The sequence below is a fragment of the Mercenaria mercenaria genome, chromosome 13 (assembly GCF_021730395.1).
Source record: "Mercenaria mercenaria strain notata chromosome 13, MADL_Memer_1, whole genome shotgun sequence".
In the NCBI taxonomy this organism is placed as follows: Eukaryota; Metazoa; Mollusca; class Bivalvia; order Venerida; family Veneridae; genus Mercenaria; species Mercenaria mercenaria.
The window spans coordinates 63,238,023-63,261,961 of NC_069373.1; the positions used below are offsets into that span (position 1 = coordinate 63,238,023).

The following is a 23,939-nucleotide window of genomic DNA, read 5'->3' on the forward strand; positions in this document are numbered from 1 at the left end:
TTTTCCACTGATTTGTACATCTGTGGAATTCACGTTGTTTCTTTTATTTAAATAAAAATACCTATTCCGCTTCCTACTCATAACTTTTACTGTTCGCCGAAATGACAAATAAGATAACACTTTTTTTCATAATCTAACTCTTATCGACCTTTTTTTCTCCTATCGTCAAATACTCTAAAGTTTCTAAATGTTTTATCCGAATTAATTCGTGATTATTCGTATTATTCTTAGACTCCATGGTCGTATTTTATTAAAACAGGTGGAATAAACAAATGCTCTCACGGTTCTGTTTTGTTCTGTATACCTCTAATAAACAAAACCATTGTAAAGTCAAGATCATCAAGATAAGAGAGATTAACAATCAAAGCACTGAGAGGACTGATGTGGGCAGCGGTTGGCAGCTTTTGGTAATGGGCATGAAAAGTTAACTTAAGTTTGGTGATTCTAGTTAAACTACTTTTGATTAATAAGCATTTTCAAACTTTCTTTTACCAAAATCAAGGGGTAAAACTTTGCTTTTACTGTGCCAAAAGGGATAAAATAATATATGAGCAAAGCTCATGTGCTTATTAAACATTTTGTGAGGTTTGGTTAATTTTGCTCAAAGCCTTTTTTGAATTATAAGCGTTTTTTAAACAAATCAATGGGAAACACCCTGCTTTTACCGGAACAAGGGGAATAACAGTAAATGTGAGCAAAGGTCATCGACTAATTGATAAAATTATGTGTTATTTGGAGATTCTAGTTATAACAAGAGCTTGTAGAACACTTGCATGACTTAACTGACAAGGAACAGAAATTATTTGGTCACTGCTTACTGGACAATTAACGTATTGATCTTAAATCAGTAATCATGGGTCATTTACCAGTCTTAAATGACCTCCGTATCAAATGTAATCTTAGACAAAGCATAATCTAGTTTTCTGGCAAAAGAGTTCTATTGTCAATGTGATATTGACCTTTGACCTACAGAACTCAAAACCAATAGGGGTCATTTGCTGGTCATGACAAATCTCCCGATCTCATGATCCTAGGCCCAAGCGTTCTCAAGTTATCATCCAGAAACTGGTTTGTCTACAGACCGGCCAACATCCATCATCAAATGTGACAAGCCATGACAAAATGGTCCCAAATAACATTTCTATGGAAACTGAGTTTTTCACATATTCTGAACTGTACATGTATCCTTAACATAAACTCAAAATTTTAGACCTGCATGTATTAAAATAACAAAATTATAGCATTTTTTGTACAATAACTCCCCATCGCAAACTTGCATTTTTTGTTTAATAATAATACAAATACTAAAATCATTTACTTTTATCATATATTTTAATTTCATATTTTGACATCAATATCAAAAGTATTTCACATGATTAGCACAGTTGATAATGCCTTCTTGCTATAAATATGCTATTTTATATTAAAAAAATTGACACAATTCATGTTTCCATAGCAACAAAATACAAGAATGGCTTTAAATGTCAATTTAACAGACATTTTAGCCTACATTTGATACAAAAAAATGTAAATTTATAAAATGTATATTAGTTGTCTAGAAGAACTAGAATTTGTGATTTTTCTGATTTATATTCATCTCAGAAATACACAAAATGTATCTAAAAGCAATTCCATAAATATTTAATATTTGTAATGTGTCATTCAACTTCAAATGTACTTAAGATGACAGTGTAAATTGATAATTAAAAGAATCAGTTATGATTATGTAACATTAAATTGTTTAAATAATCATAATTAAAATTCATATTACTCTGGTATGAAAGCAGATAAACTTAATACTAAAGTTCTGTTTCCATGGCAACAACATTTTTTATAAAATAAAGAATTCATTTTAACATCTATTTCCTCATTTTTCACAAAAATTTTCAAGTAAAAGTATCATTTCAAAATATTCTTCCTGGAGGGTAGCTTTTTTCAACTTACATAGTTGCATAAAATATATCTTCACTAAAATATTTAATATTTAGGTAATTACTTCAAATGTAGAAAATCATCAATAAATATATTTAACTTTGCTTAATGTATAAATCAACTGTGTATGTAGAGCTACATTCATAATTTTATGTCATGCAGTACTAAACAGTAAATCGTTGAAAAAATCTTCCAGTGTTTTAGAGGAATTTCACATTTATACTGTATTCAGCCTTACATACATACAGTGTGTCTATATTTAACCAATGCATACTACTGCTGACACCATAAACTTGTTAATTCAATTGTTTACATACCTATATGCAGCATTTGTTCATATTCATATATATGGAATTTTGGTCCAGTACACCTTTAAAAAATCAAAAACACTTTCAAATTAAGTAAAATTTCAGAAAGTACCAAATGAGCTAAGTTCTTTTTCTGTATTACTTTAAATGTTATACACTTTTTTCCATTCCTTCTTCGTTTTAAATGACTGAGTTTTCAATTTTAATGGCTTTGGCACTACTAGTTTTGAGCATACATTGCTGTTGCTGCAAAGGGGCGCTATTTCATTATACAGGTACCACTGTCGACTGGCATCCAGCTCGGGAATGGTAATACGGCTGAAGAATTTGTCATGCCAATCCCCTACCTAAAATATTAATCTCTGTCTCTGTGTTGAAGTTATAATCCTTCAAGAATACTATATCAGGTCATGCAGAAGACATTCTGTAATGATAAATGTATCAAATATTTAAGACGAAGAACACTAATAACCCTTTTTTCAATCCTGAACAACAGCTATCCGTAAGACAGCCCACACATAATTACTTTAAATTACATTTTAGAATTTTATTATAGTAATGACAACCTCTTTTCATCAAAAATTTTAACCTTCGCACATATTTTACATCAGGTAAGGGCCATGATTTTGATCTCGTTTTAACAAATAGTTCTTTAACCTTGATAAGAAAAAAACAGTTACTGTATTACAATTATGCTATTTCTGTTGAACTGGCTTGCAGTGAGCTAGACACCCTTTAACAACATAAAAAGCAACAGAAAATGTGGCATCTTAATATAAGTGGCCTATTTACAGACCTGAACGCAAGTTGTATCAATACTTGATTATTACAAAAAAAACTGCTTAAAGAGGTGACAAGCCAAATATACCTAAACATGTTCAGGACTGAATTCTGCAAGCCAGGCCTCCATCAGGTTGTACTCCAAGTCAATCATGTAGACCCATCATAACAAGCCACATTCCAGAACTGAAATAAGGGTATATTTAAACAATGAATTCTTAGACAATAACTTTTAAGTAGCAATAGTGTTGTCCTTAGAATATAACATAGCATCACTTTAATACAACAATTAAATGCCAGCTACACAGTTAAATTTTTATGTCCCCGAAGGGAGGCATATTAGTTTTCAACTGTCCATCCGTTCGTTTGTTCCTCACAAGGTTAACTTTTTGCATGAAGGCACTTTACTCGCCAACCACTCCACCCAGGACCTTCAAACTTCACATGCTGATAGTACTTATTGAGAACACGACCCCTACTGACTTTGGGGTCACCAGGCCAAAGGTCAAGGTCACAGGGGCCAAAACGTTAACTTTTTGCATGAAGGAACTTTACTCGCGAACCACTGCACCCAGGTCCTTCAAACTTCACATGATGATAGTACTTATTGAGAACACGACCCCTACTGACTTTGGGGTCACCAGGCCAAAGGTCAATGTCACAGGGGCCAAAATGTTAACTTTTTGCATGAAGGAACTTTACTCGCGAACCACTGCACCCAGGTCCTTTAAACTTCACATGCTGATAGTACTTATTGAGTACACGACCCCTACTGACTTTTGGATCACCAGGTCAAAGGTCAAGGTCACAGGGGCCAAAATGTTAACTTTTTGCATGAAGGCACTTTACTTGGGACCCACTGCACCCAGGACCTTCAAACTTCACATGCTGATAATACTTATTGAGTACACGACCCCTATTGACTTTGGGGTCACCAGGTCAAAGGTCAAGGTTAAAGGTCAAGGCGCTACGGGGGCATTTGTCTTCATTAGTGACAGCTCTTGTTTAATACAATATGTTATGTAAGTATGCAATATTCAAATTGTAAATCAATGTTTATCAGTGGAGATATGATGTTTCATTTACATAAAAGTATGCACATTATATATATAAACTGGAAACCAGTGACTTTCCAACTTGAAGTGTATGATCACAGCGTGAAATTAAATATTTCAACATGAAGTTCTGTGTGCTTAATAAATATTTCTTTATTTATTGGAAATTCTTACCTTATTAGAACACTTTTCTTATTTTGTCCAATATAATTGTCCATATGTAATGAAACCTTCTTTTATCTATAGCCATGATGCTTGAAGTGATGGTGGACCATAGATACCACACTGTTTGCTCCTCTTCCAACAGCAGTACTGTACTTTTCATACACTAGGTAGAAAATCTGAGAGCCTTAGAAACAAGAACGGTTTATGAGAAATATAAAAATCCTCATCAAAATAGAGTGAATCAACACTGATCAAAACAGTCCATCATTTCTTATAGATAATGCTTGACAACAACTTGCATTTATCAAAATTTAATTGAATTCCAATTTAAAGTGCTTATTATACAGCATCTGTATTATAAAGCAATGCAGTATTTTCAATCCCATTTCAGGGATTTACAAAAATATCACTTGGTTTTAATACCGATTATAGATGTACGCGGATGGTGCTGAAGTAGCCTACTATACTATATTTTCGTAGGTTATTTATAGTTTATTTTGGTCACGTGACGAAGAATTGTTTTGGTCATGTGATCAAAGCAAGCATGCTCATTTTCATACGCGTTTTTGTTATAAAATATAGATTACGGCAAATTGGTACTTAAGCAGTTCATTTTTTGATAAAGTTGAATCTCAGAAGCTTTCTGAAAGTTAAACTGACTTGAATTACGTAAAATTTATGGAGGACATAGAACTACTTGTTCTTCGGTTTCGGATAAGCATTTTGACTGTAAATTTGTGGTATGGTAAATCTGTGGTCACGCTTCGCTGCCCACAAAAATCGATACTCGCGTTAAGATGGTATAAAGGGAAACAATTTGGCTTAATAATTAAGGGACAGTACTCTTCAAAACACAGTCTCATTTCTGGACATGGTTCTGTTCTGTTCTGAATGTTATATTCTGTTCCCTTTCCTCATATTATGAGCGTTATCATTTCACATCTCTGGATAGAATTGTCAGTTGTTTGTATGTGTAGTTCTGTAAATCAACACCGCGTAAGTTACAAAAGAGCTTTGAGAAATCTTCTTGAATAACGTTGACGTTAAATGGAAGCAAGAAGCTTTTATCTTTTTAAAGTTGTACATATGTCATCATAAGGTTCATTAAGTCAAGAACACCTACATATGTGATAATAAGTTATCATGTTTGGAAAAAAAAAGATTTATTTGCCTCTAAAGTGAAAGAAATTGTAGTGATTTTCACTAACTGCTCAATGTAAGTGATGATGATACTTTTAAAGCAAAACTTGAAGCAAGAAGATATTCAGTTAGAATAAATGAGCCGTGCCATGGGAAAACCAACATAGTGGGTTTGCGACCAGCATGGATCCAGACCAGCCTGCGCATCCGCGCAGTCTGGTCAGGCTCCATGCTGTTCGCTTTTAAAGCCTATTGGAATTGAAGAAACTGTTAGCGAACAGCTAGATCCTGACCAGACTGCGCGGATGCGCAGGCTGGTCTGGATCCATGCTGGTCGCACACCCACTATGTTGGTTTTCTCATGGCACGTCTCAAATATTTTTATATGAAGAGACGATATTGATATATAATGTCATATCTGCTAAAAACATTCGCAATGTAAAGAAATATTTGAAATTAACCATTGAAAATAATTTTCCTATATGATCTATTGCTCAAAGTTTAATCAATCAGGAAACCAATATTGATTATGGGCGACAACCTACCATATATGATATGCCAGTTGAAATATAATAAAAGCAGGGGATGTATATATTTTAATAATTCAAAGTTTTTGTTCAAGAATCCATCAGCTTGAAATTTTCTGCTGTTTTCACCTGATCACATGACTATCTTCCTTACAAGATTACAAAAAAAAAAAAGATTCTAAAACTTCAATGTATATAAATAAATACATATTGAATGATGGTCTATATAGGTCGTGCATAACATTTGTCGGTAACTGGAAAATGTTAGTGACAATGAATAATGTTCATCTATGACTCTGCTGGTAATTTTAAGACATTAAAATAACATATATTTTGAAGTAAATAGTTTCCTACAATTTTCAGAAACATGGCCCGGGTCGTCATAAAACGTGGTCTGGGTTGTCCATATAATGGTCCGGGTTGTCTTGTCCGGGTTGTCCGATGGTCCGGGTTGTAAAACCGAATTGAATAAATTAAAATGATTAATTTAATAAATGTTGTTATACTGTATGTAACCTGGTAGAAATCATTTTAAAGAAGACTGTATTTGTTTTTGTACCGGTATTAAAAATTGGTATAAAATGAATTCCCTATTCCCACATTTTTATAGTATCTATAATCCTGTTATTTATGTTCGGCAAGCTTAAAACATCCGATATTGATCTGTTTATTGAGTTAGACGGTGGAAGGGAGACAACTATGTATAGCGTTGATCTTAATAAACAAGGGAAGATAATAGAATCGATTTTTATCCAGTTCTTCAGTATGTTCAGATACGGATAAGGCTCAACTATAAAGTAACAGATCATAAAATAAGTCATCCCTATAAGCCCAATTAATAAGGTTATGGGTCGTATATCATGTACATTCCATTGTTGTGCAATTCGATCCAGATGGGTTTGTATCAGATGCATAAAACAAAACTAGATTCTCGCACTGTATATCGGATCGACCTCGTTGAAACGTCCAGAATCATGCAAGTCCTGAAAGAAGTTCATCCACCACTGTAATCCTTGTTGCCGTAGAGTGCCCCAACATCGTTCAATGCGCTGGTTAGAAGTGCTTTTTCCAATAATAACGCTTCGACTCCCAGCAAAGGGGTCGGTTGCATAATGCCAAAAGATTGTTGTAGAAGGCAAACAACACAGTTTTCTGTGCCAGCATCACAGCGCAATATACAGGGTGCCATATGTTTTAAGATGTCGTGCGCACGAGATAAGATGTTGATCGCTCGAGATAAGATGTCGATCGCTCGAGATAAGATGTCGTGCGCACGAGATAAGATGTTGATCGCTCGAGATAAGATGTCGTGCGCACGAGATAAGATGTTGATCATTCAAGATAAGATGTCGAGCGCTCGAGATAAGGTGTCGAGCGCTCGAGATAAGATGTCGTGTGCTCGAGATAAGATGTCGAGCGCTTGAAATAAGATGTCGTGCGCACGAGATAATTTAATCTAAAAAAATAATTGCATGTCCTAAACATACCACCGTAGTTTTATGTAAGTGAAGATATTTAATAAAGTAAAGGATCCTGGCAAAGATATTCAAATATGATTCAATATGTATGTACAGTTATATTTCTCAAAACATACTCTACATTTTTATTTAAACAATGAAACAGACATGCTCAGAAAAAGTTATTTTATCATAAGATCGCTTTTCAATTATAAGTATTAAGTTATAAAAAAAAGTAGAAACAGAGTTCAATTTATTTCTTGTTTTTAAATTCTGTTTTCAGGAGAGAAACCTTTCAATATTTAAAATTTCTGTAACAGGGATTATACATTTTTCTTCTTCTTTTTCTTCGTTAAATAATGAAGGAAAAGCACATATAGGCAAATGTACTTTTCAAGGGAAAATCTCATGAAAATTGCTACATTCTGTTTTACAAAAAAAAAAATACAAACGTTTTACTTGTTACTGTTTTGACTGTACTTTGTATGAGAAAATCAAATTCAACAAAAAAAAATGCGATTTTTATGGTGGCTGATTTCTGCCATTTCGTGTTGTCGTGTCGGCGGGGCGAAAACACAAAAACACGACAAATACCTAATTTGTCGAGTTTCCGTGTTGTCGTGTCGGCGGGGCGAAAACACGTAAACACGACAAATTTTACGCGAAAACTTAACGTTTAAAGGGCGCCGACCACGATACAGATTTATCTTGTCGGTTTTTCTTGTTTTGTCGGTATATTTGTCGCGATCCGACACACGACCGCTTATATTTGTCGTGTTTTCGTGTTTTCGCCCCGCCGACACGACAACACGACAAATGCATTATTTGTCGAGTTTTCTTGTTGTCATGTTTTCGCCCCACCGACACGAAAACACGAAAACTCGACAAATTAGGTATTTGTCGATTTTTCGTGTTGTGGTGTTTTCGCCTCGCCGACACGACAACATGAAAACACGACAAATTTCTTTTTACACATCTCTTATAAAATGTAGAGTTATTCTGAAGTCCGTGGCAAAGGGTTTTAGAAACATTTTTCTTTCTATTCGAACGAACCGCCAATTCAAAATTTATTTATATTCCTTTAAGCTGCATTAGGAGATTTGAGATTGTAAAACAGTACAATAACATGTCAGATGTCAGTTATCGTTTTAAGCATACGAAGTGTATGTATTACTGACCTGGTTCCAGAAATATTTCATTGGGGTGCGGGGAGCGGCAACAGTTAACGAACGAAGGCGGCATCGGCGAGCCGAGTTGTGTAGGTGGGTTGGGGCGTGTCTACCTTTAAATCTTTGAAATACATATATAAATTGTTGGCTTCTGCTGCAAATTTTGAGTTACGGTTAACCCCCTCCTGACAGTGGAGTCGCAGGGTCTTTCCCTTGTCATTTTTCTAAATATAGGTATAAAATGGTGGTCCCTGCTGCATTTTTTTCTCCAAAATTTGAGATACGATAGGGGGTCATGCCCTTCGATTTAGGGGGTCAGAGGGTATCCTCACTGACATTTTTGAAATATAGGTATGAAATGATGGCCTCTGTTGCATTTTTGGGTCTAAATTGTGAAAAAAAAAAATTATTCCTTTGCCAAATTAGTTGGGTTGAGTGCAACTATGACGAGTATAGGTCACTTTGGGGGTTTAAGTTGAGGGATGGCACGGCCATCGGCCCCTGTCCAGGACCCGAGCCTGTACAAATAGAAAAATAATTACATATATGCGTGGGCTTCAATGAAGATTAACTTATTCACACGAAATACCCAACCCCCGTACCTCAAAATTTGGACTCAAAAATGCAGCAGAGGCGACCATTTTATACATATATTTCAAACATTTAAAGGCAGATACGCCCTGACCCAACTAACATGAGGGTTTAACCCTTTCCGTACCTAACCCTACTCGGCTCGCCGATGCCGCCTTCATACTTTAACTGTTGCCACTCCCCGCTATTTCTGGAAGCAGGTCAATTATACATACACTTCATATTACTCTACATTTTATAAGAGATGTCTGAAAAGAATTTGTCGTGTTTTCGTGTAATTACAGGTATCACGTAACATGAAAACTCGACAAATACCTAATTTGTCGAGTTTTCATGTTGTCGTGTCGGCGAGGCGAAAACACGACAACACTAAAACACGACAAATACCTAATTTGTCGAGTTTTCATGTTGTCGTGTTTTCGCCACACCGACACGAAAACCCGAAAACTCAACGTTTAAAGGGCGTTTTCGTGTTTTCTTGTTGTCGTGTTTTCGCCCCGCCAACACGAAATGGCAGAAATCAGACACCATAGATTTTAAATGCATCTCGAATAACTGAAAATGGCATTTTGGCCTCAGTCTCAAAAGTAGGCCTACACATTTTATGAAAGTCGAAAAGTTTCATTAGGAAAATGAGCTTCTTATCCCGTTATTACGAGTTTTTTTATCCTGATTACAATATAATTACAGGTATCACGTAACAACGAGATGCGGTCTCATTACGACGACTCAATATTTCGTTTTTACGATCAAATAGTTTTTAGAAATAACTAGTTCTTCTTGGTTCATTAATTTCCTTATAAAGAAAGTACCACAACCTAGTGATCTACTTTCTTCTCAAACTAGAACAGCTATACTCCAAGATGGCGGTGGACAATTTAGGCCTTCCCTGAATCAATGTGTTTTCACAACTTTATCTGTAAACTAAATAAGTCAATCTCTTTTCAGTATATTTTTAACAAAAAATATCTTTAAAAAAGATGGTCGGCAAATTGTAATAAGACAAGAAGTTTATTAGGTGTTCATATCATTTGTGTTATTCTATCATTTATCTAACATTTTGCAAATAGCAAAACTAAACACGACACTTTAACAGTTTAAATGGTTCTCTTTTCATTTTTCACAAAGGTTTCGTTAAGGGTGCAATTTTGTTTCGTTTCTTTTCTACGACGAATAATTACAGCAGTGGTGTGGAAGACACTTCTCTGTCTAGAAGACTTTAATCGTTCGTCTAATCTCACCTTTATTCCCGTGATACGCAGACCGTATTCAGCTCTCTCAGCAAATTGATATCTGTTGGTATCTGAACAGGTTTTTATTATATTTATTAAACTTACTTATCATTTTAGATATTATCAATATTCTTGCTAAGTATACTGAGCGAAACGTAGCTTTAAAACTGTAAACAGCGTCATTAAGGATAAACGCTAAAAGACATTTCACTCAGCTTTGCACAATCAGCAGAGTGAAAAAATAGACACCCTCGCAAGAGTGTTGCATAAATTTTTCATTTTGATAAATTATCTTAAATGCGTTATCAAGTAATCTGATTTGCAAACATAGGTCACGTGGTATGGGTTTAGTCCAGGTCACGAATTCGTTCTTAGACGACGTTCGCCGAAAAAATACATAATTCCCTACAGTATAGTACCCTGTAGAAACAAAACTGCATTATGCTACATTCATTCAATAAAATGTTTAGACATTAAACAAATTGCCTTAGTCTAATATATGTTGCCTTTAAGTTGTAACTTGATACTTGTATTTCTCTATTTTTTCAGACAAATCATGTATAATCACCATCATGGAAATACAAAAGAATACAGTTATTCTGTTGCGTGTCTTTAAGATACAGAAAAGGCGGGAATAGATTATTCGAGGTTCAACGGGCGAACAGTTTTGTTATATTGAATTGAATTATGGATAGCAGACATGAAGGGAGGGGAAACTCCAGTTCTATACGTTGATCTTGCCAGAGTACGAGGAACTTCAGCATTTGAGAAGTATATTAGTTGAGGAAGGGTCTTCAAAAGACGACAGAAACAGCGGAAACGAGTACACGAACGACACAGAGGCTTCTCATAACCGTAACGGTAAGTCCCCGTGGGCTAATTGCCATTCTGAAGCTTTTTGAAGATTTCGATTTACTTCGGACTTATCTTGACTCACACCTTAAAGATTCCAAGAAAGATTTAAATGTCAGATCTGTAAAGAAAGCTGAAGAAATCAGTTCAAAAAGGAATCCAACCGTATTCAATAGGAATTCAACTCTTACATTCTTCAAAGCCTGGAAGTTGTAGTAGGGCTGTCAAATTCTCCAGGAATTACAGAGATTGTGAACGAGGTAGTTGCTAAACTCAAACACAGCATTAAATTAATCAATGTTGCAGATAGTGCCCCCCCCCCCCCTCCCCACCCCCCGGGAGCTGGTTGACTGTAAACCTAAACTTGGCAGTGATAGCGGTGACGATAAGAAGATTAAACAAAGTATAGAGCAGTCAATAGGCTTCACTTTTCGCCTGCTAAATTTCTAAAATGGACTGGTCCATCATTCAGTTCAGGCAATACCATTTATTATTCGAAGGGGTGTTCACTGAAAATTTACTGACTGCGATATTTTGGTCTCCACTTGCCGCCAGCAGGCTAAAGGTTAAATCTACCCCTTCTATTCCTAGAGAGTCCTCCTTTTTAAAATCCATACATGCGTGTCTCTTATTTCATTGGGAGAAACAACGCAAGTGCTATGTACACGACCTCAAGATTCTCAGGTCCACCCACTAGAACCACTTCCATCTGGCTTTTTCGAAGCTCCAGGCAGGCTACCCAAAAACCCAAAAAGATGTGTGTTTCAGCTGTGGTCAAGGGGACATCGGAAAGACTGCAAACTTTTAGCGGAGGTAGACACGCAGTCTGAACCAGAGTTTACAGCCACAAGAACAGAAAAGAATATGATAAGTACTTTAATTATTTTTCAGATACAGAATTTCTTAAGGAGCAAGAAAGTCAAGGGTCGTTTGAAAAGTCAAGTTGTTGAAAATATTGGCTCGAACGCAGATATTATTGGAACTATTCAGTATGGGTATAGATTGCCTTTATTAGAAACGTTCGTTTTCTTAAAACAATAAATCTGCACGAGAAAATATTGAATTCGTCGAAAATTTTGTGGAGAAGGTACTGTTAAATCATTGCATAATAGAAACCCCTTTCACTCCACACATAGTTAATCCAATAAGTGTTTCTATCAATAAACAAGGCAAAAAACGTTTTATCTTAGATTTAATGAAAGTTAACAGATTCATCTAGAAAGATAGTTTCACTTTCGAAGATAGGAATGGTCGTAGAGTATCTCGAAAAAGATTTGTTTTGTTTCAAATTTATTTTTCAAAAAAGAGATATTTTCCCTACTCATCAACCCTTCCTGGTCCCGTGTTCACAAAACATTTTCAGTCTTAGATGAGTTTGATAATGAAACTTTGCCATTTATATCTAATTAGCATGTTTAAAACTAACTTTTAAGTTAATAACTATTTTCAAAAGACTTTTCAGTATTAATGGTCAATTTCAGTCTTGAAGTTTTAGTAAAATTGATCGACTGGGCTTCAACGTAAAGGGGAAAAACTATCGTTTTACTGTTTGCCGTTTCGTTTGATGAGTAGCGCCTCTTTCATATTTAGTAAGTGAAGCAACCGACCCCCGTAAACTCACCCTAGTCAATCCCCTGACGATTCCAAAAATGGCCATTCCCCCCCCCCCCCCCCCCCCCCCACACACACACACACGCCCCGTTCACACACCCTTGTTTTAGTTTTAATTTTCTCAAAGTTTCTAATTTTCTCAAAGTTTCCTATATTATGATTAATATAACTATGATGTAAAAACCGTGGTCCGTGAAAGCATTGTTTGCCAACCGTTCAAAATCGTTGTCGTGTCGGAGCCTTAATTTTATAGGAATGTAAAAGTATAAATTGTGATCAGTTTTGAAATTCAAATTTAACTCAATTTAAATATCATTGATATATCCTTTCAATGAGCTCAAATATTTTAACGTCTTTCTGATCAAAGAACTGTTTCCAGCCATTGGTTGCCACCCATTAAACGATGACAATTTAAATCATAATATCATCGCTCCTCCTACATACTAAGGATCGCCCATAACCTGGTCACTTCGGCCTTTATGCTTTATGTTGAGAATACGGAAATACCCGATGTTTCTCGACTGGTATCGGTGGCACGCGTCTTCGTGTGTTTACGGTTCTAGAAGAATTTTGTTGATAAATTAATTTTATTGTCTACTGCAATTTCAAACAAATAATATCTATTTAACAGAATGGTAACATGAACGGTAAAAAAAGTTTTGCTTCAAAGTCTATCGTTGTTGGTGTGTTTCATTAGAACTGGGTAAGGTCATGCATATTAATCCCGTAATTAATAAAAATAGTCCGGAAACATGCAATACAAAATGTAAAATACGTTTTTTTCCTGCCTGTTCGTATAAATTTACATGTGAAATACATGCCGTATTTTTGAAAGAATTTATATAGTTATATAATAAAACCGATCGTTACATTAGCTTTGTCAGTTCTTATAAAACTGAAAACAGGATTTCAGCTCATTGACATTCACTGATTAATTCTGTGGTGCCGGCATTTTCTTTATCCATTCTGCAACCTTATGGTCTGATCTTACGAGGTCTGCATGCTTCTGTAGATCTGGGAATGCCGAGAAAACACCCAGATCTACTCTGTCCCCAACCTGGTCCACTGTGTTATATAACTGTAAGTCAGCCAGAGTCATCTAAAGTAACAATAATTAATTGCTAACGAAATAAATTGGCGGAACGCAATGGAAACTATGGAAGGTAGATCATAAATAAATACAGTATAATATAACTATGTCAGCTCATAAGTTAGGGAAACGAAAGAATAAAAAACGTATTTTAAAGTTGACAAATGTCCGTATAAAAGGTAACTAATTTGCAAGATAGAACAATAAGAAAAAATCAAAGCACTGAGGAAGCTGATGAGTCGTCCAGAATTTTGTGTAACCATCAGCCAAGCATGATGGTTGACGGGTGGTTGTTTGTATTATGATCGAGCAGGAATGGTTGACGGATGGTTGTCTGTGTTATGGTCGAACACGGATTGTTGACGGATGGTTGTCTGTGTTATGGTCGAGCAGAAATGGTTGATAGGTGGTTGTTTGTGTTATGGTCGAACAGGGATTGTTGACGGGTGGTTGTTTGTGTTATGCTAGAACAGGAATGGGGGACGAATTATTGTTTTAGTCTGGTAAAGCAGGGATAGGCGGCTGTTTTCCTGTTATAGTTAACTTGACCAGGGATGGATGAAGGATGGTTGTTTGTGTTATTGTACATTAGGAATGGGAAACGAACGATTGTTTTAGGTATGGTAGAGCAGGAATGGAGGCTGGTGTTTTTTTAGTTTTGGTCAAGAAGGAATGGGTGACGGATGCTGTAATGCGACATGATCAAGGATGGATTGATGACAGATGTTTTTTGTGTGTGTGTGTGGTAAAGATTATTAGATTTATATCCAGAAATATGCATTCGTTCTTCCGCGGTCCTAAAGACGCGCAATATTTCCACTGCAGAATTCGCACATATTTCTCGATACAAATCTAATAACATATAAGTACTCCACCATTTATATAGTATGTTCATTTGCTACCCACGCCACCTTAAATAGTAGGTTCATTTATTACTGACACCATTTAGATAGCTAGATCTAGTACGTGCATTTACTACCACCGTAAAGGCTGTAAGGGCGGCAAATTTCCAGGAGCTGGACTTCGTCCATTTCCAACGTGTTATGTAAAGGGCTCGCCCCTTGCACTTATTTCTCTCTCTCGACTATATCATTTTCTTTTCCTTTGTTTTTAGACTGCGGCTAGAGGAAGCATAATTCAAATACCGTTGGTCCAATAATGTATCCATTTTCGCCAAACTGCTTGGTTCTTAGTGTGATATATTCATTAAGTCTAGGAAGATGTTGAGTCATCACAGTTTCTTTCAACTCGGCCTAAAATAAGAGCAATAAATTAACATCGCTCGTTTTGGAAAATACTAAAGACCGCCTGAAGCTGTAATAATTTATAAGTCCTGTTTCTTATTCATTTTATCGCATTTTAAAATTTTTTACAGTTCAGTGTATGTATATGTTACAGGCATTTTCTAAATTTAGGTATTTTGTATAATGTCTAAAATTTAAGGCATTTTACAAAATGACTAAAGTTGTTGGTCATTATGTAAATTGCCTAAAAATATTAAGGTATTTTGTATAATGCCTAGAAAATCAATGGCCAATTTAAGATATTGCCTGATAATACTCCGGCAATTTGTTAAATTTTGTTAGATTGACTGTCATTACAGTAAGGCATATTAATTGGTATCGATAGTATGTATGACCATTTTCATATCGATTATAAGATTTTAATCCTCGTTAATGACCTTTGTATACCTGCTGGTCATTGAGTGAGATGTTTTCAGGGCAGATTTCCCCTTACATGTGCATAATGTAAAATCACATTTACTGTTAAATAAAAAAAAAAATATACTGTAGTTTCTCATTCTGACATGTTCAGTGCTAGACAAAATGGCACAGGCACAGATTGGCATGTCTAATGAACAAAAGTTTACAACTAATTTATTTAAAAACATAGAGAAAAATAACAAGAGTGTTGTATGGCCTAGGCCGAAATATGATGAAGTTGTAGCAAAACTTCTTACCGGAAAGTAAACTTGTACATCGGATTATTATCACAGTCAAAAGTAAATACGCTACTATTTTGTATTTGCCTAAATAAGTATAAGAGTAAGCTTTGAAAATTGTTTTATACCTAATCACGTTCAATAAATACCTCCTGTGCCCCTACTGTCTGTTTGTTTGTCTGTCTGTCAGAAAAAATCTTATCAGACGTTGAAATTGGTACAAATGTTCTAATTCCAATACCTTCAGTCGCTCTCGGTAAGGGTGATCCAAAGAATGTGCTGACTATAATTCTGTTAAAATCTGAAACAGGTTATAAACTTGGTACGAAAGAAGGTGAATTGATTGGAAAGTATACTAGGAATCAATTTGATGTCGCTGATAGTATGCTTTTGACGCCTACATGTGAATATGCACAATGAAATTTCTCTGAGACAGGCTGTTAAGTCCGGTTCATTATGCGATGGACAAGGCTTTGCTAAATGTGGATGCAGTACAAATATAAAGTCTCGGTGTAACACTAAACGGTGTTTATGTCGGAAGTCAGGACAGCTTTGTAACAGCAGGTGTCATCCTAATTTGTCATGTAAAAATAAGTGACTCTTTAAAAGCACAGTATCCAAAGGTCGAGAAATGTGTGTAAATAAACACTCTTGTTTAATAAACTGTGTTATTTTTATTTTATCTCAATTAGGTAATTTACAAAATGCCTACAAATATTTTCAGGCATTCTGCAAAATGCCTTGAAAATTCAGTCATTTTGTAAAATGACTAAAACTTACAGTCATTTTTCAAAATGCCTAAAAGTTTCAGGCATTATACAAAATGCCTAAATTTAGAAAATGCCTGTAACATATATATATATATATATATATATATATACAAAGAATACACAAAAAACTTAGTGCAATCACATTGTTTAAGCGGTCATTCTCGACATTGTTTTAAGCTGTAAGTCTCGACATTTTGTTTTAGCTGACAATCTCGACAATACTTTAGCTGACAATCTCGACACTGTTTTAGCTGACAATCTCGACACTGTTTTAAGATTTAAATGAACGCATATGTAAAAGCTAACCTTTTTTGTGTCGTCCTTTTCATATATAACTTTGGCAATTTCTTTCTGAAAATCAACGATACATTCATACACCTCGTCTATCAACAGTTCCTCTTCAGGCGTTCTTCCAAACAGACCTAAAATAGAAAAAGCATTTTTTGGAAGATTAAGCTTATCTATGGTAACACACCACAATGGCATTTCGGTACGAACTGTTCCATATTTTCTTCAACTTGGTATAAAAAGCAGGTGCAGGAAAAGATGTTCTATAAATCCAAATACGTAAGGTCCGATATGGCCATACTATATATTAGATGCACTATATAACAGTGAAAAGAATCGCTTACGACAAGTATTAATGAGCCGCGCCATGAGAAAACCAACATAGTGCGTTTGCGACTAGCATGGATCCAGACCAGACTGCGCGGTCAGGATCCATGCTGTTCGCTTTTAATCCGCGCAGGCTGGTCTGGATCCATGCTGGTCGCAAATGCACTATGTTGGGTTTTTTTATGGTGCGACTTAATAGTCTTTTATAGTGTAGGCTAATTACAAAATACAATACATGTAGGGCGTGAAAAAAAAAATGTTTGTTTCCGGTATCCCGACCTACCCTAAATTTTTGGCCCGACCCTAAATGTTCTTATGGCCTTGGAGAATATTTTTTCAACTTTTTGACAAAAAGTTGCATAGCTGCACTTTTTATGCTTTAAACATGGCCAGTGATGTTAGAAATCAACTTACTGATGCTCTAAAGGCATAACCCGCCCTCCCTCCCATTTGTATTCATTTTTGACAGAAAAAAAAATCCGACCTACCTACCCTAATTTTTTTGAGCATGTTACCGGAAACAAAGAATTTTTTTAGGCCTAGCAAAATGTATCTCAGCAGTTTAGCTGTAAATGTGCTGAACAAATCATAGTATGCAAACTGTCCCATCATCAGTTTTACAACTTTCAACATCACGTCCTTGGATTAGTCTGAGAAGTATCTCAATATACAAATATGTGGAATACACGTGCTAGTCTTGGCAATCAAAGTTGATATTGGTAACATTCTTTTTAAGAAACCTACCGAATTTCCTTGCTATATATCTGGCACAGGCGCCAGATTGCCCGTACACTGTGCCATTTACTGTTAGAAGGGGCATCTGCTTCGTAGGTGAGTCTGAAATAAGCGTGAAAATAAAAGTAATTTGATGGTCGGTAGATCAAAGGTCTATTAACAATGAGACCGGAAGCAATGTGTCTGCAAATTAGGAACAGCTTACATACTGGTTCGTCTTAGGTATTGGTTCTTGTATAGTGGTGTGTGATTGTTTGCAGTAAATAGTCCAGTTGACGAACACAAACTGAAGACAGTGATGCTGTTTCTGAAGTTTATTTTCTTTAATTGAGCCGTGCCATGAGAAAACCAACATAGGGCGTTTACGACCAGCATGGATCCAGACCAACCTGCGCATCCGCGCAGTCTGGTCAGGATCCATGCTGTTCGCTAATGGTTTCTCTAATTGCAATAGGGTTTGGAAACGAACAGCATGGATCCTGACCAGACTGCGCGGATGCGCAGGCTGGTCTGGATCCATGCTGGTCGCAAACGCACTATGTTGGTTTTCACATGGCACGGCTCAATTATAGACGACGAATTAGTCCACAAAATAAATGACTGGCAGTATTGTAATGACATAGTTACTGTTATTCCAGTATAAATTTGCAAATATAAAATTAGTCCAAAACTTAGGTAATGATGGATGAATCCAATCTTACAAAGTAAATATCAAATTAAGTGTAAGACGGTAGATCCAGTCAATAAGTTAGTTCCAAGATACTTTCGTATTCAAATGATTTCTGCAACAGACTTTATTAGGTAAGACATAAAAAACATTTAGTGTCAACTAAAGGGAAAAAAAAACTAAAATAAAACTTGATAATCAATCAGCAAACAGTAGCCTAAAGTTCAGATGCGTAGTAATCTAATCACGAAGGCCGAAGGCCTGAGTGATTAATTACGACGCCTTTGAACGAAAAAAATTGCCGTTTTGACGCTTTTTTGTAAATATTTTATTTAAAATAACCTCAATCAGGTTTGAGGCATATTGAATATGCCATATAAGATTTAAATGATATTTTGACACAATATCCCTTGGGGAAAGACCTTAAAGTTGACCCCTTTATGGGCAAACACTGTCGAGTGTTGGCATCTGCCCCTCCCCCCCCCCCCCCCTCCACACACACACACCCCACCCCATTAGGCAATGCTCTTCTTTATATATATATAAACAATCATTGACATTCTGTATTATCAATTTTAACTGAGTTTCCAAAAGAGGAAATCACCGGCCTCTGGTTCAATGTATCACAGTTGGTGTATCAAGATTTGGATGGCAGAGGCAGTTTCTAATATACAGGCAGAGTGAAATTTTTAATATACAAATGTAATGAAATTGAATTGAAACTTGCTGACATATTGCCTTTTAATGATTGTATGTGAAAAGGCAATAACCTTATATAAATTCATGGATGCTCATTAAAGTCAGTCCCCCGGGTCACTTGATATGTAAAACGTCTCCAACTGTTGGGATTTTGACAAATTACCATTGCTCTAGAGTGGGGATTTACAATCCGAAAAACAAAAATGTCAAATTCCCCTAGGTTAGCCCGCCGCCCCCTCCCTGGGGCAAAACATTGATAGGTGCATAACACGAAATCAAGGATTATTATCATTGACGAGATCCAACAAATATTTGCATGTCTGTGTATACGTGTGTTTTCCCATCGCGCCGTTGTGACGGTTGAAATTATTGGTATAAGGTGGTCTATCAATGTAAAAGTCGGAGGTATGTTCGTATGCAAGTGACGTCATACGGCCATATAAATATACACTTCACATCCAGCTTGGTCAGACTTCTCCTTCCCTCCGGAGCGTGCTCGTTGCGGAGACCATCAGTGTATGGGGGTCTAGCTGTAAGTGTCCCGATTAAGACCGGAGGGAGTGATTCTACAAAGGCCCTGGGACGACGAGGATGGGTCATACAGACTCTCGGTGACTCTGCACGGGGGAACCAACTATATTGTCACAAAAAGGTTTTGGCCACCCGGTTCCAGGACCTCGTGTAGTGCTGTCGGGCTCATGTATTGTGATAGACGGCACAGGCAACGATGAACGCTGCGGTAGACATTTAGTGGGACACTTCGAGTGGCACGGATGTGTTCACCAGATAGAAGACTTTCACCACACCGGCGCTTCACCAGACGGCATGAAGAGAAGACCCAGTGTTTCTCAATCCTTACGCTCAATGTGGGATGCAAGAGGGGAAGGGCATTATTTCAGCGACAAGGGACCAGCCTGCTCCATGCGGTGGTCAACCGCCCTTATAGCGGCGAGTCTGTCGCCTTACTTTCTATATTGTCTGCAACCATGTCTTGTATCTCTGTCGTTTATGGCTTCTTTGGCCGTGACAGTGATCCACTTTTGGCTTCAAAATTACTTGGATTTTTTTGTTTAATACTCTACGGAAACTACGTAGAGGTAAATTTTCTTCACAATTTGGCTTCAAAAATTCTCTTTAACGGCATGTCTGGTGACATGCCGGGGTCTGTACTCTTACAGCGTAATACTATACTGTGCCTGAAAGAACAGATGGACTCTTTTTAAACACAAACTCACTCACTCAGTTTGGTCCGATCGTCGACAGAATTCAAAGAGTAAAGATCGAGGGAATTTGCAGAGAAATAATTAATAATAAGCCATAATCATTACCGGGACTTTGGTATAGATAACTTAGGCGGGGCTCCTTCATATTTGCAGCTTCGGCGCATGTTTGATGTGTCCTCTTGATAACTATATTGTTATATTGTTCCGGGTCGCAGTATAAGCTGATGGTTTATAGTTTTAGTGCTGAAGCTTGGTATTGTTTGAGACAAGGTTTGAAACACATGTTTGGGAAGAACCATTGTCATGCTTCAAGTCCGAAACAGCCTTTTGGTTTGAAACAGTGTTAAGGTTTAGGCCTAGCTGGGTTGTGGAAAGGTCTGTCCCTCGTGTTTGCAGCGTATGCTCATATCTGAAGGGGTTTCCAATCCATATTCTCATTTTAGGTCTAGTGGTTCATGACAAGGTGTTGAAGCGTGTTCGGTTTGAAACATAGCTGGTAAAAGGTGAAATATTTAGGTTGTTTGATACCAGCTATTGTACAATAAGGATTATATATTGAATTGATTATCTGCCTGAATTTTAGTTGATTCATGTTTTAAACAATCATTTTCAAACCATTGGCCAAACTAATCAGAAGCAAGGCAGCTTATACAGATAAATATGGAGTAACGCTCGGTACACATGCCAGGCGCACACAGTGGGTAAATTGTTATCTATCTACAAACATCTTGAATATATTATGTAGGACATGCATAAAATATCATGCTCACTTGATTTGACTTTTATCCATTCTTCTCTGGTTAACCTCTCATCTTCAAATGTTTGTCCGCTGGCAATTAAAGCGAGTCTTATTATTTCCGCATTACCCTTTCCCGGGAAATAGGACACTTTGTAAGTAGCCATTTTAAATATCACCCGTCAATAATGAACTGATATGATAATATGCAACGTCGCGTCCTAGTTTACAGTTCAATTTATAGAACATCCTTTGTGTGTTTATTTGCATTTCGATGTCCGTTGACCTTTCAGGGCGTTATATGTTAACATATTCCGATATATGAGAGAAAATTTTAAATACTCAAGTTTATTTCAAGTAGCTTTGTCAAATAGGGCTATTTTCCTTCGCACCCTGATTAAATTTTTACCAAGCACTCGCGTTATTGCCATTTCGATACTATAGAAATTTTTATTTAGTCTGTTGGGTTTACAGTCACACTGACATAATTCACGGGTGGTAAACGCGCAATCCAATTCCCACTGGGAATACGCTAAAAATGGGTTGCGCGACTTCCGGTGCTGGTGTTGCGCATTAATATATACAAAATCGAGGTAGGTGGGTTTTTGTTTTTGTAAATAATGACATATTTACGAGTGTTTTCGAAAAAAGCAAAATGCTATTCGACACAAAAATGAATAAAGATCATATGTGTGAAATACCAACTTATTAAATTAAGAATCAGCACTGTTATCACGAAAACTCTGCTGGCTCGAACTGTCAAAAAAACATTGAATTATGAAAAATGAAAATTTTCTAACTCTTGTGCCTTCTTTCTGGAAATGTGACGCTTCTAATGATCAAACACGTGTAAAACTGTCATGAATATTACATACACTTGAATGAAATGTTGCTTTGGGGGGGAAAGATTGCAAAAGATAATCGGGAATGGGTTGCGCCCCGGGAATGAGTTGCGCCTATACATTATATACACATGATGTATAGAGCAACTCCATTCCCGGTGCGCAACCCCATTCTGATGAATTTTTGTCAATTATATCCCCGTAAGCAGGATTTGAAGCAAATAATTTTGATATTCGTTACTTTATAATAGTTGAGTTATCATAAATAGCATCAGATGTCCTCAGATTAGGTATATGAGGTCAGAAACTTCTATTGTTGTTGATTTCATACTTTTTCACGTTTCGTGTCGCCTGAGTTTTTGTGATAATAGAGCCGAATCATAAATTACAAACCAGATATTTTACATATATGATGTATTATCATATTTGTGTCGAAAAGCATTTTGCTTTTTTCGAGGAAATCTATTCTTGTCTCATATTAACCAAAATCATAACTTAACATACCTCAATTTTGTCTTTTTTTACGCGCAACACCAGCACCGGACGTTGCGCAACCCATTTTAAGCGTATTCCCAGCAGGAATTGGATTGCGCGTTTACCACCCGTGAAATTTAGATCGTATGGCGACTTTTCCAGCTTTTTACAGTGAAGGAAAACTCGGGCTACTATAGATTTGTACTTTTATCGCGGTTTTTACGGTTGTAAATGATTGCTTCTGGTAGTCAATCCTTTTAATATCTTTGAATATAAATCATATTTAATTTATAATGGCATACATTTAATATCACCATTTAATTCATACATATGCTGACAGGGTCATATCTTTAATCATAGTTTAATGCATTTCTACCTTTAGTACTGATTTTTTTCTCTGACGAATTTTGAAAGAGAACCTGCTTTTCTGTACTTTAGCTCTTCAATTGAGTGAACGAGCAACAAATAAAATATGAGCCGCGCCATGGGAAAACCAACATAGTGGCTTTGCGACCAGCATGGGTCCAGACCAGCCTGCGCCGCGCAGGCTGGTCTGGATCCATGCTGGTCGCAAAGCCACTATGTTGGTTTTCTCATGGCGCGGCTCAAATAATCTATCTCGTCGTATGTTTTAAATCCAAACAGCAATTATACAGTCACTCATATTTTTCCGTTTTTTACAGTAAATCATTAACTAGTATTACGTGAACCAAGTGGTTAAACCCTTGATACTGTGATCTATGTCAATGAAAGCTAATTTCATGATTTGTGTTTAAGATTTTGGCCGGGTCTAAAGGGTATCAAAGAATTTTGCAATCTTTACATATGCACGAAAATACTAGATCGCACCAACATTTTAACCTATATACATGGTACCTTCACACTTATAACCACTTATAACCTACATACGTTTAACCTATATATTTATAACCCATATACTTATAACCTATATACTTATAACCTAGATACCTATAGCCTACAGATACCTGTAGCCTAAATATCTATAACCTATATACTTATAGTCTAGATACCTATAACCTAGAAACCTTTAACCTATATACGCACAACCTAGATACCTATAACCTATGTACTTGCAATCCATATGCTTATGTCTTTCGTGGTGGAGGAAGACCCCAGGTGCCCCTCCGTACATTACTTCACCACGAGCGGGCATTTGGGTTGAACCACTTACCTTTCGCAAGCCAGCTGAATGGTTTTTTCACACGAAGAAATAAACGCCCATAAAGATAAACGGAAAGACCATAAAAAGACAAAATTTCAGTATGAATATTTGAAAAAGGTATAAAATATAAATTGTAACTACATG

General features: G+C 36.4%; 1 protein-coding gene and 1 long non-coding RNA gene across 2 annotated transcripts; both read right to left on the reverse strand.

The window, feature by feature from the left end:
* Nucleotides 1–1,375: 1,375 nt before the first annotated feature.
* LOC128547677 (uncharacterized) lies at nt 1,376–5,513 on the reverse strand. Its single transcript, XR_008366630.1, has 3 exons — nt 4,250–5,513; nt 3,109–3,206; nt 1,376–2,664 (listed from the first exon to the last, which is right to left on the reverse strand). It is a non-coding gene; the product is annotated as an uncharacterized LOC128547677 (long non-coding RNA).
* Nucleotides 5,514–12,919: 7,406 nt separating this feature from the next.
* On the reverse strand, nt 12,920–21,600 carry LOC123528786 (probable glutathione S-transferase 8). Its single transcript, XM_045308783.2, has 5 exons — nt 21,331–21,600; nt 17,981–18,073; nt 16,928–17,043; nt 15,055–15,162; nt 12,920–13,918 (listed from the first exon to the last, which is right to left on the reverse strand). Exons 1-5 carry the CDS (start codon nt 21,461–21,463, stop codon nt 13,751–13,753), a joined length of 618 nt encoding a protein of 205 aa, XP_045164718.1. The 5' UTR covers nt 21,464–21,600; the 3' UTR covers nt 12,920–13,750.
* Between the last annotated feature and the right edge of the window lie 2,339 nt (nt 21,601–23,939).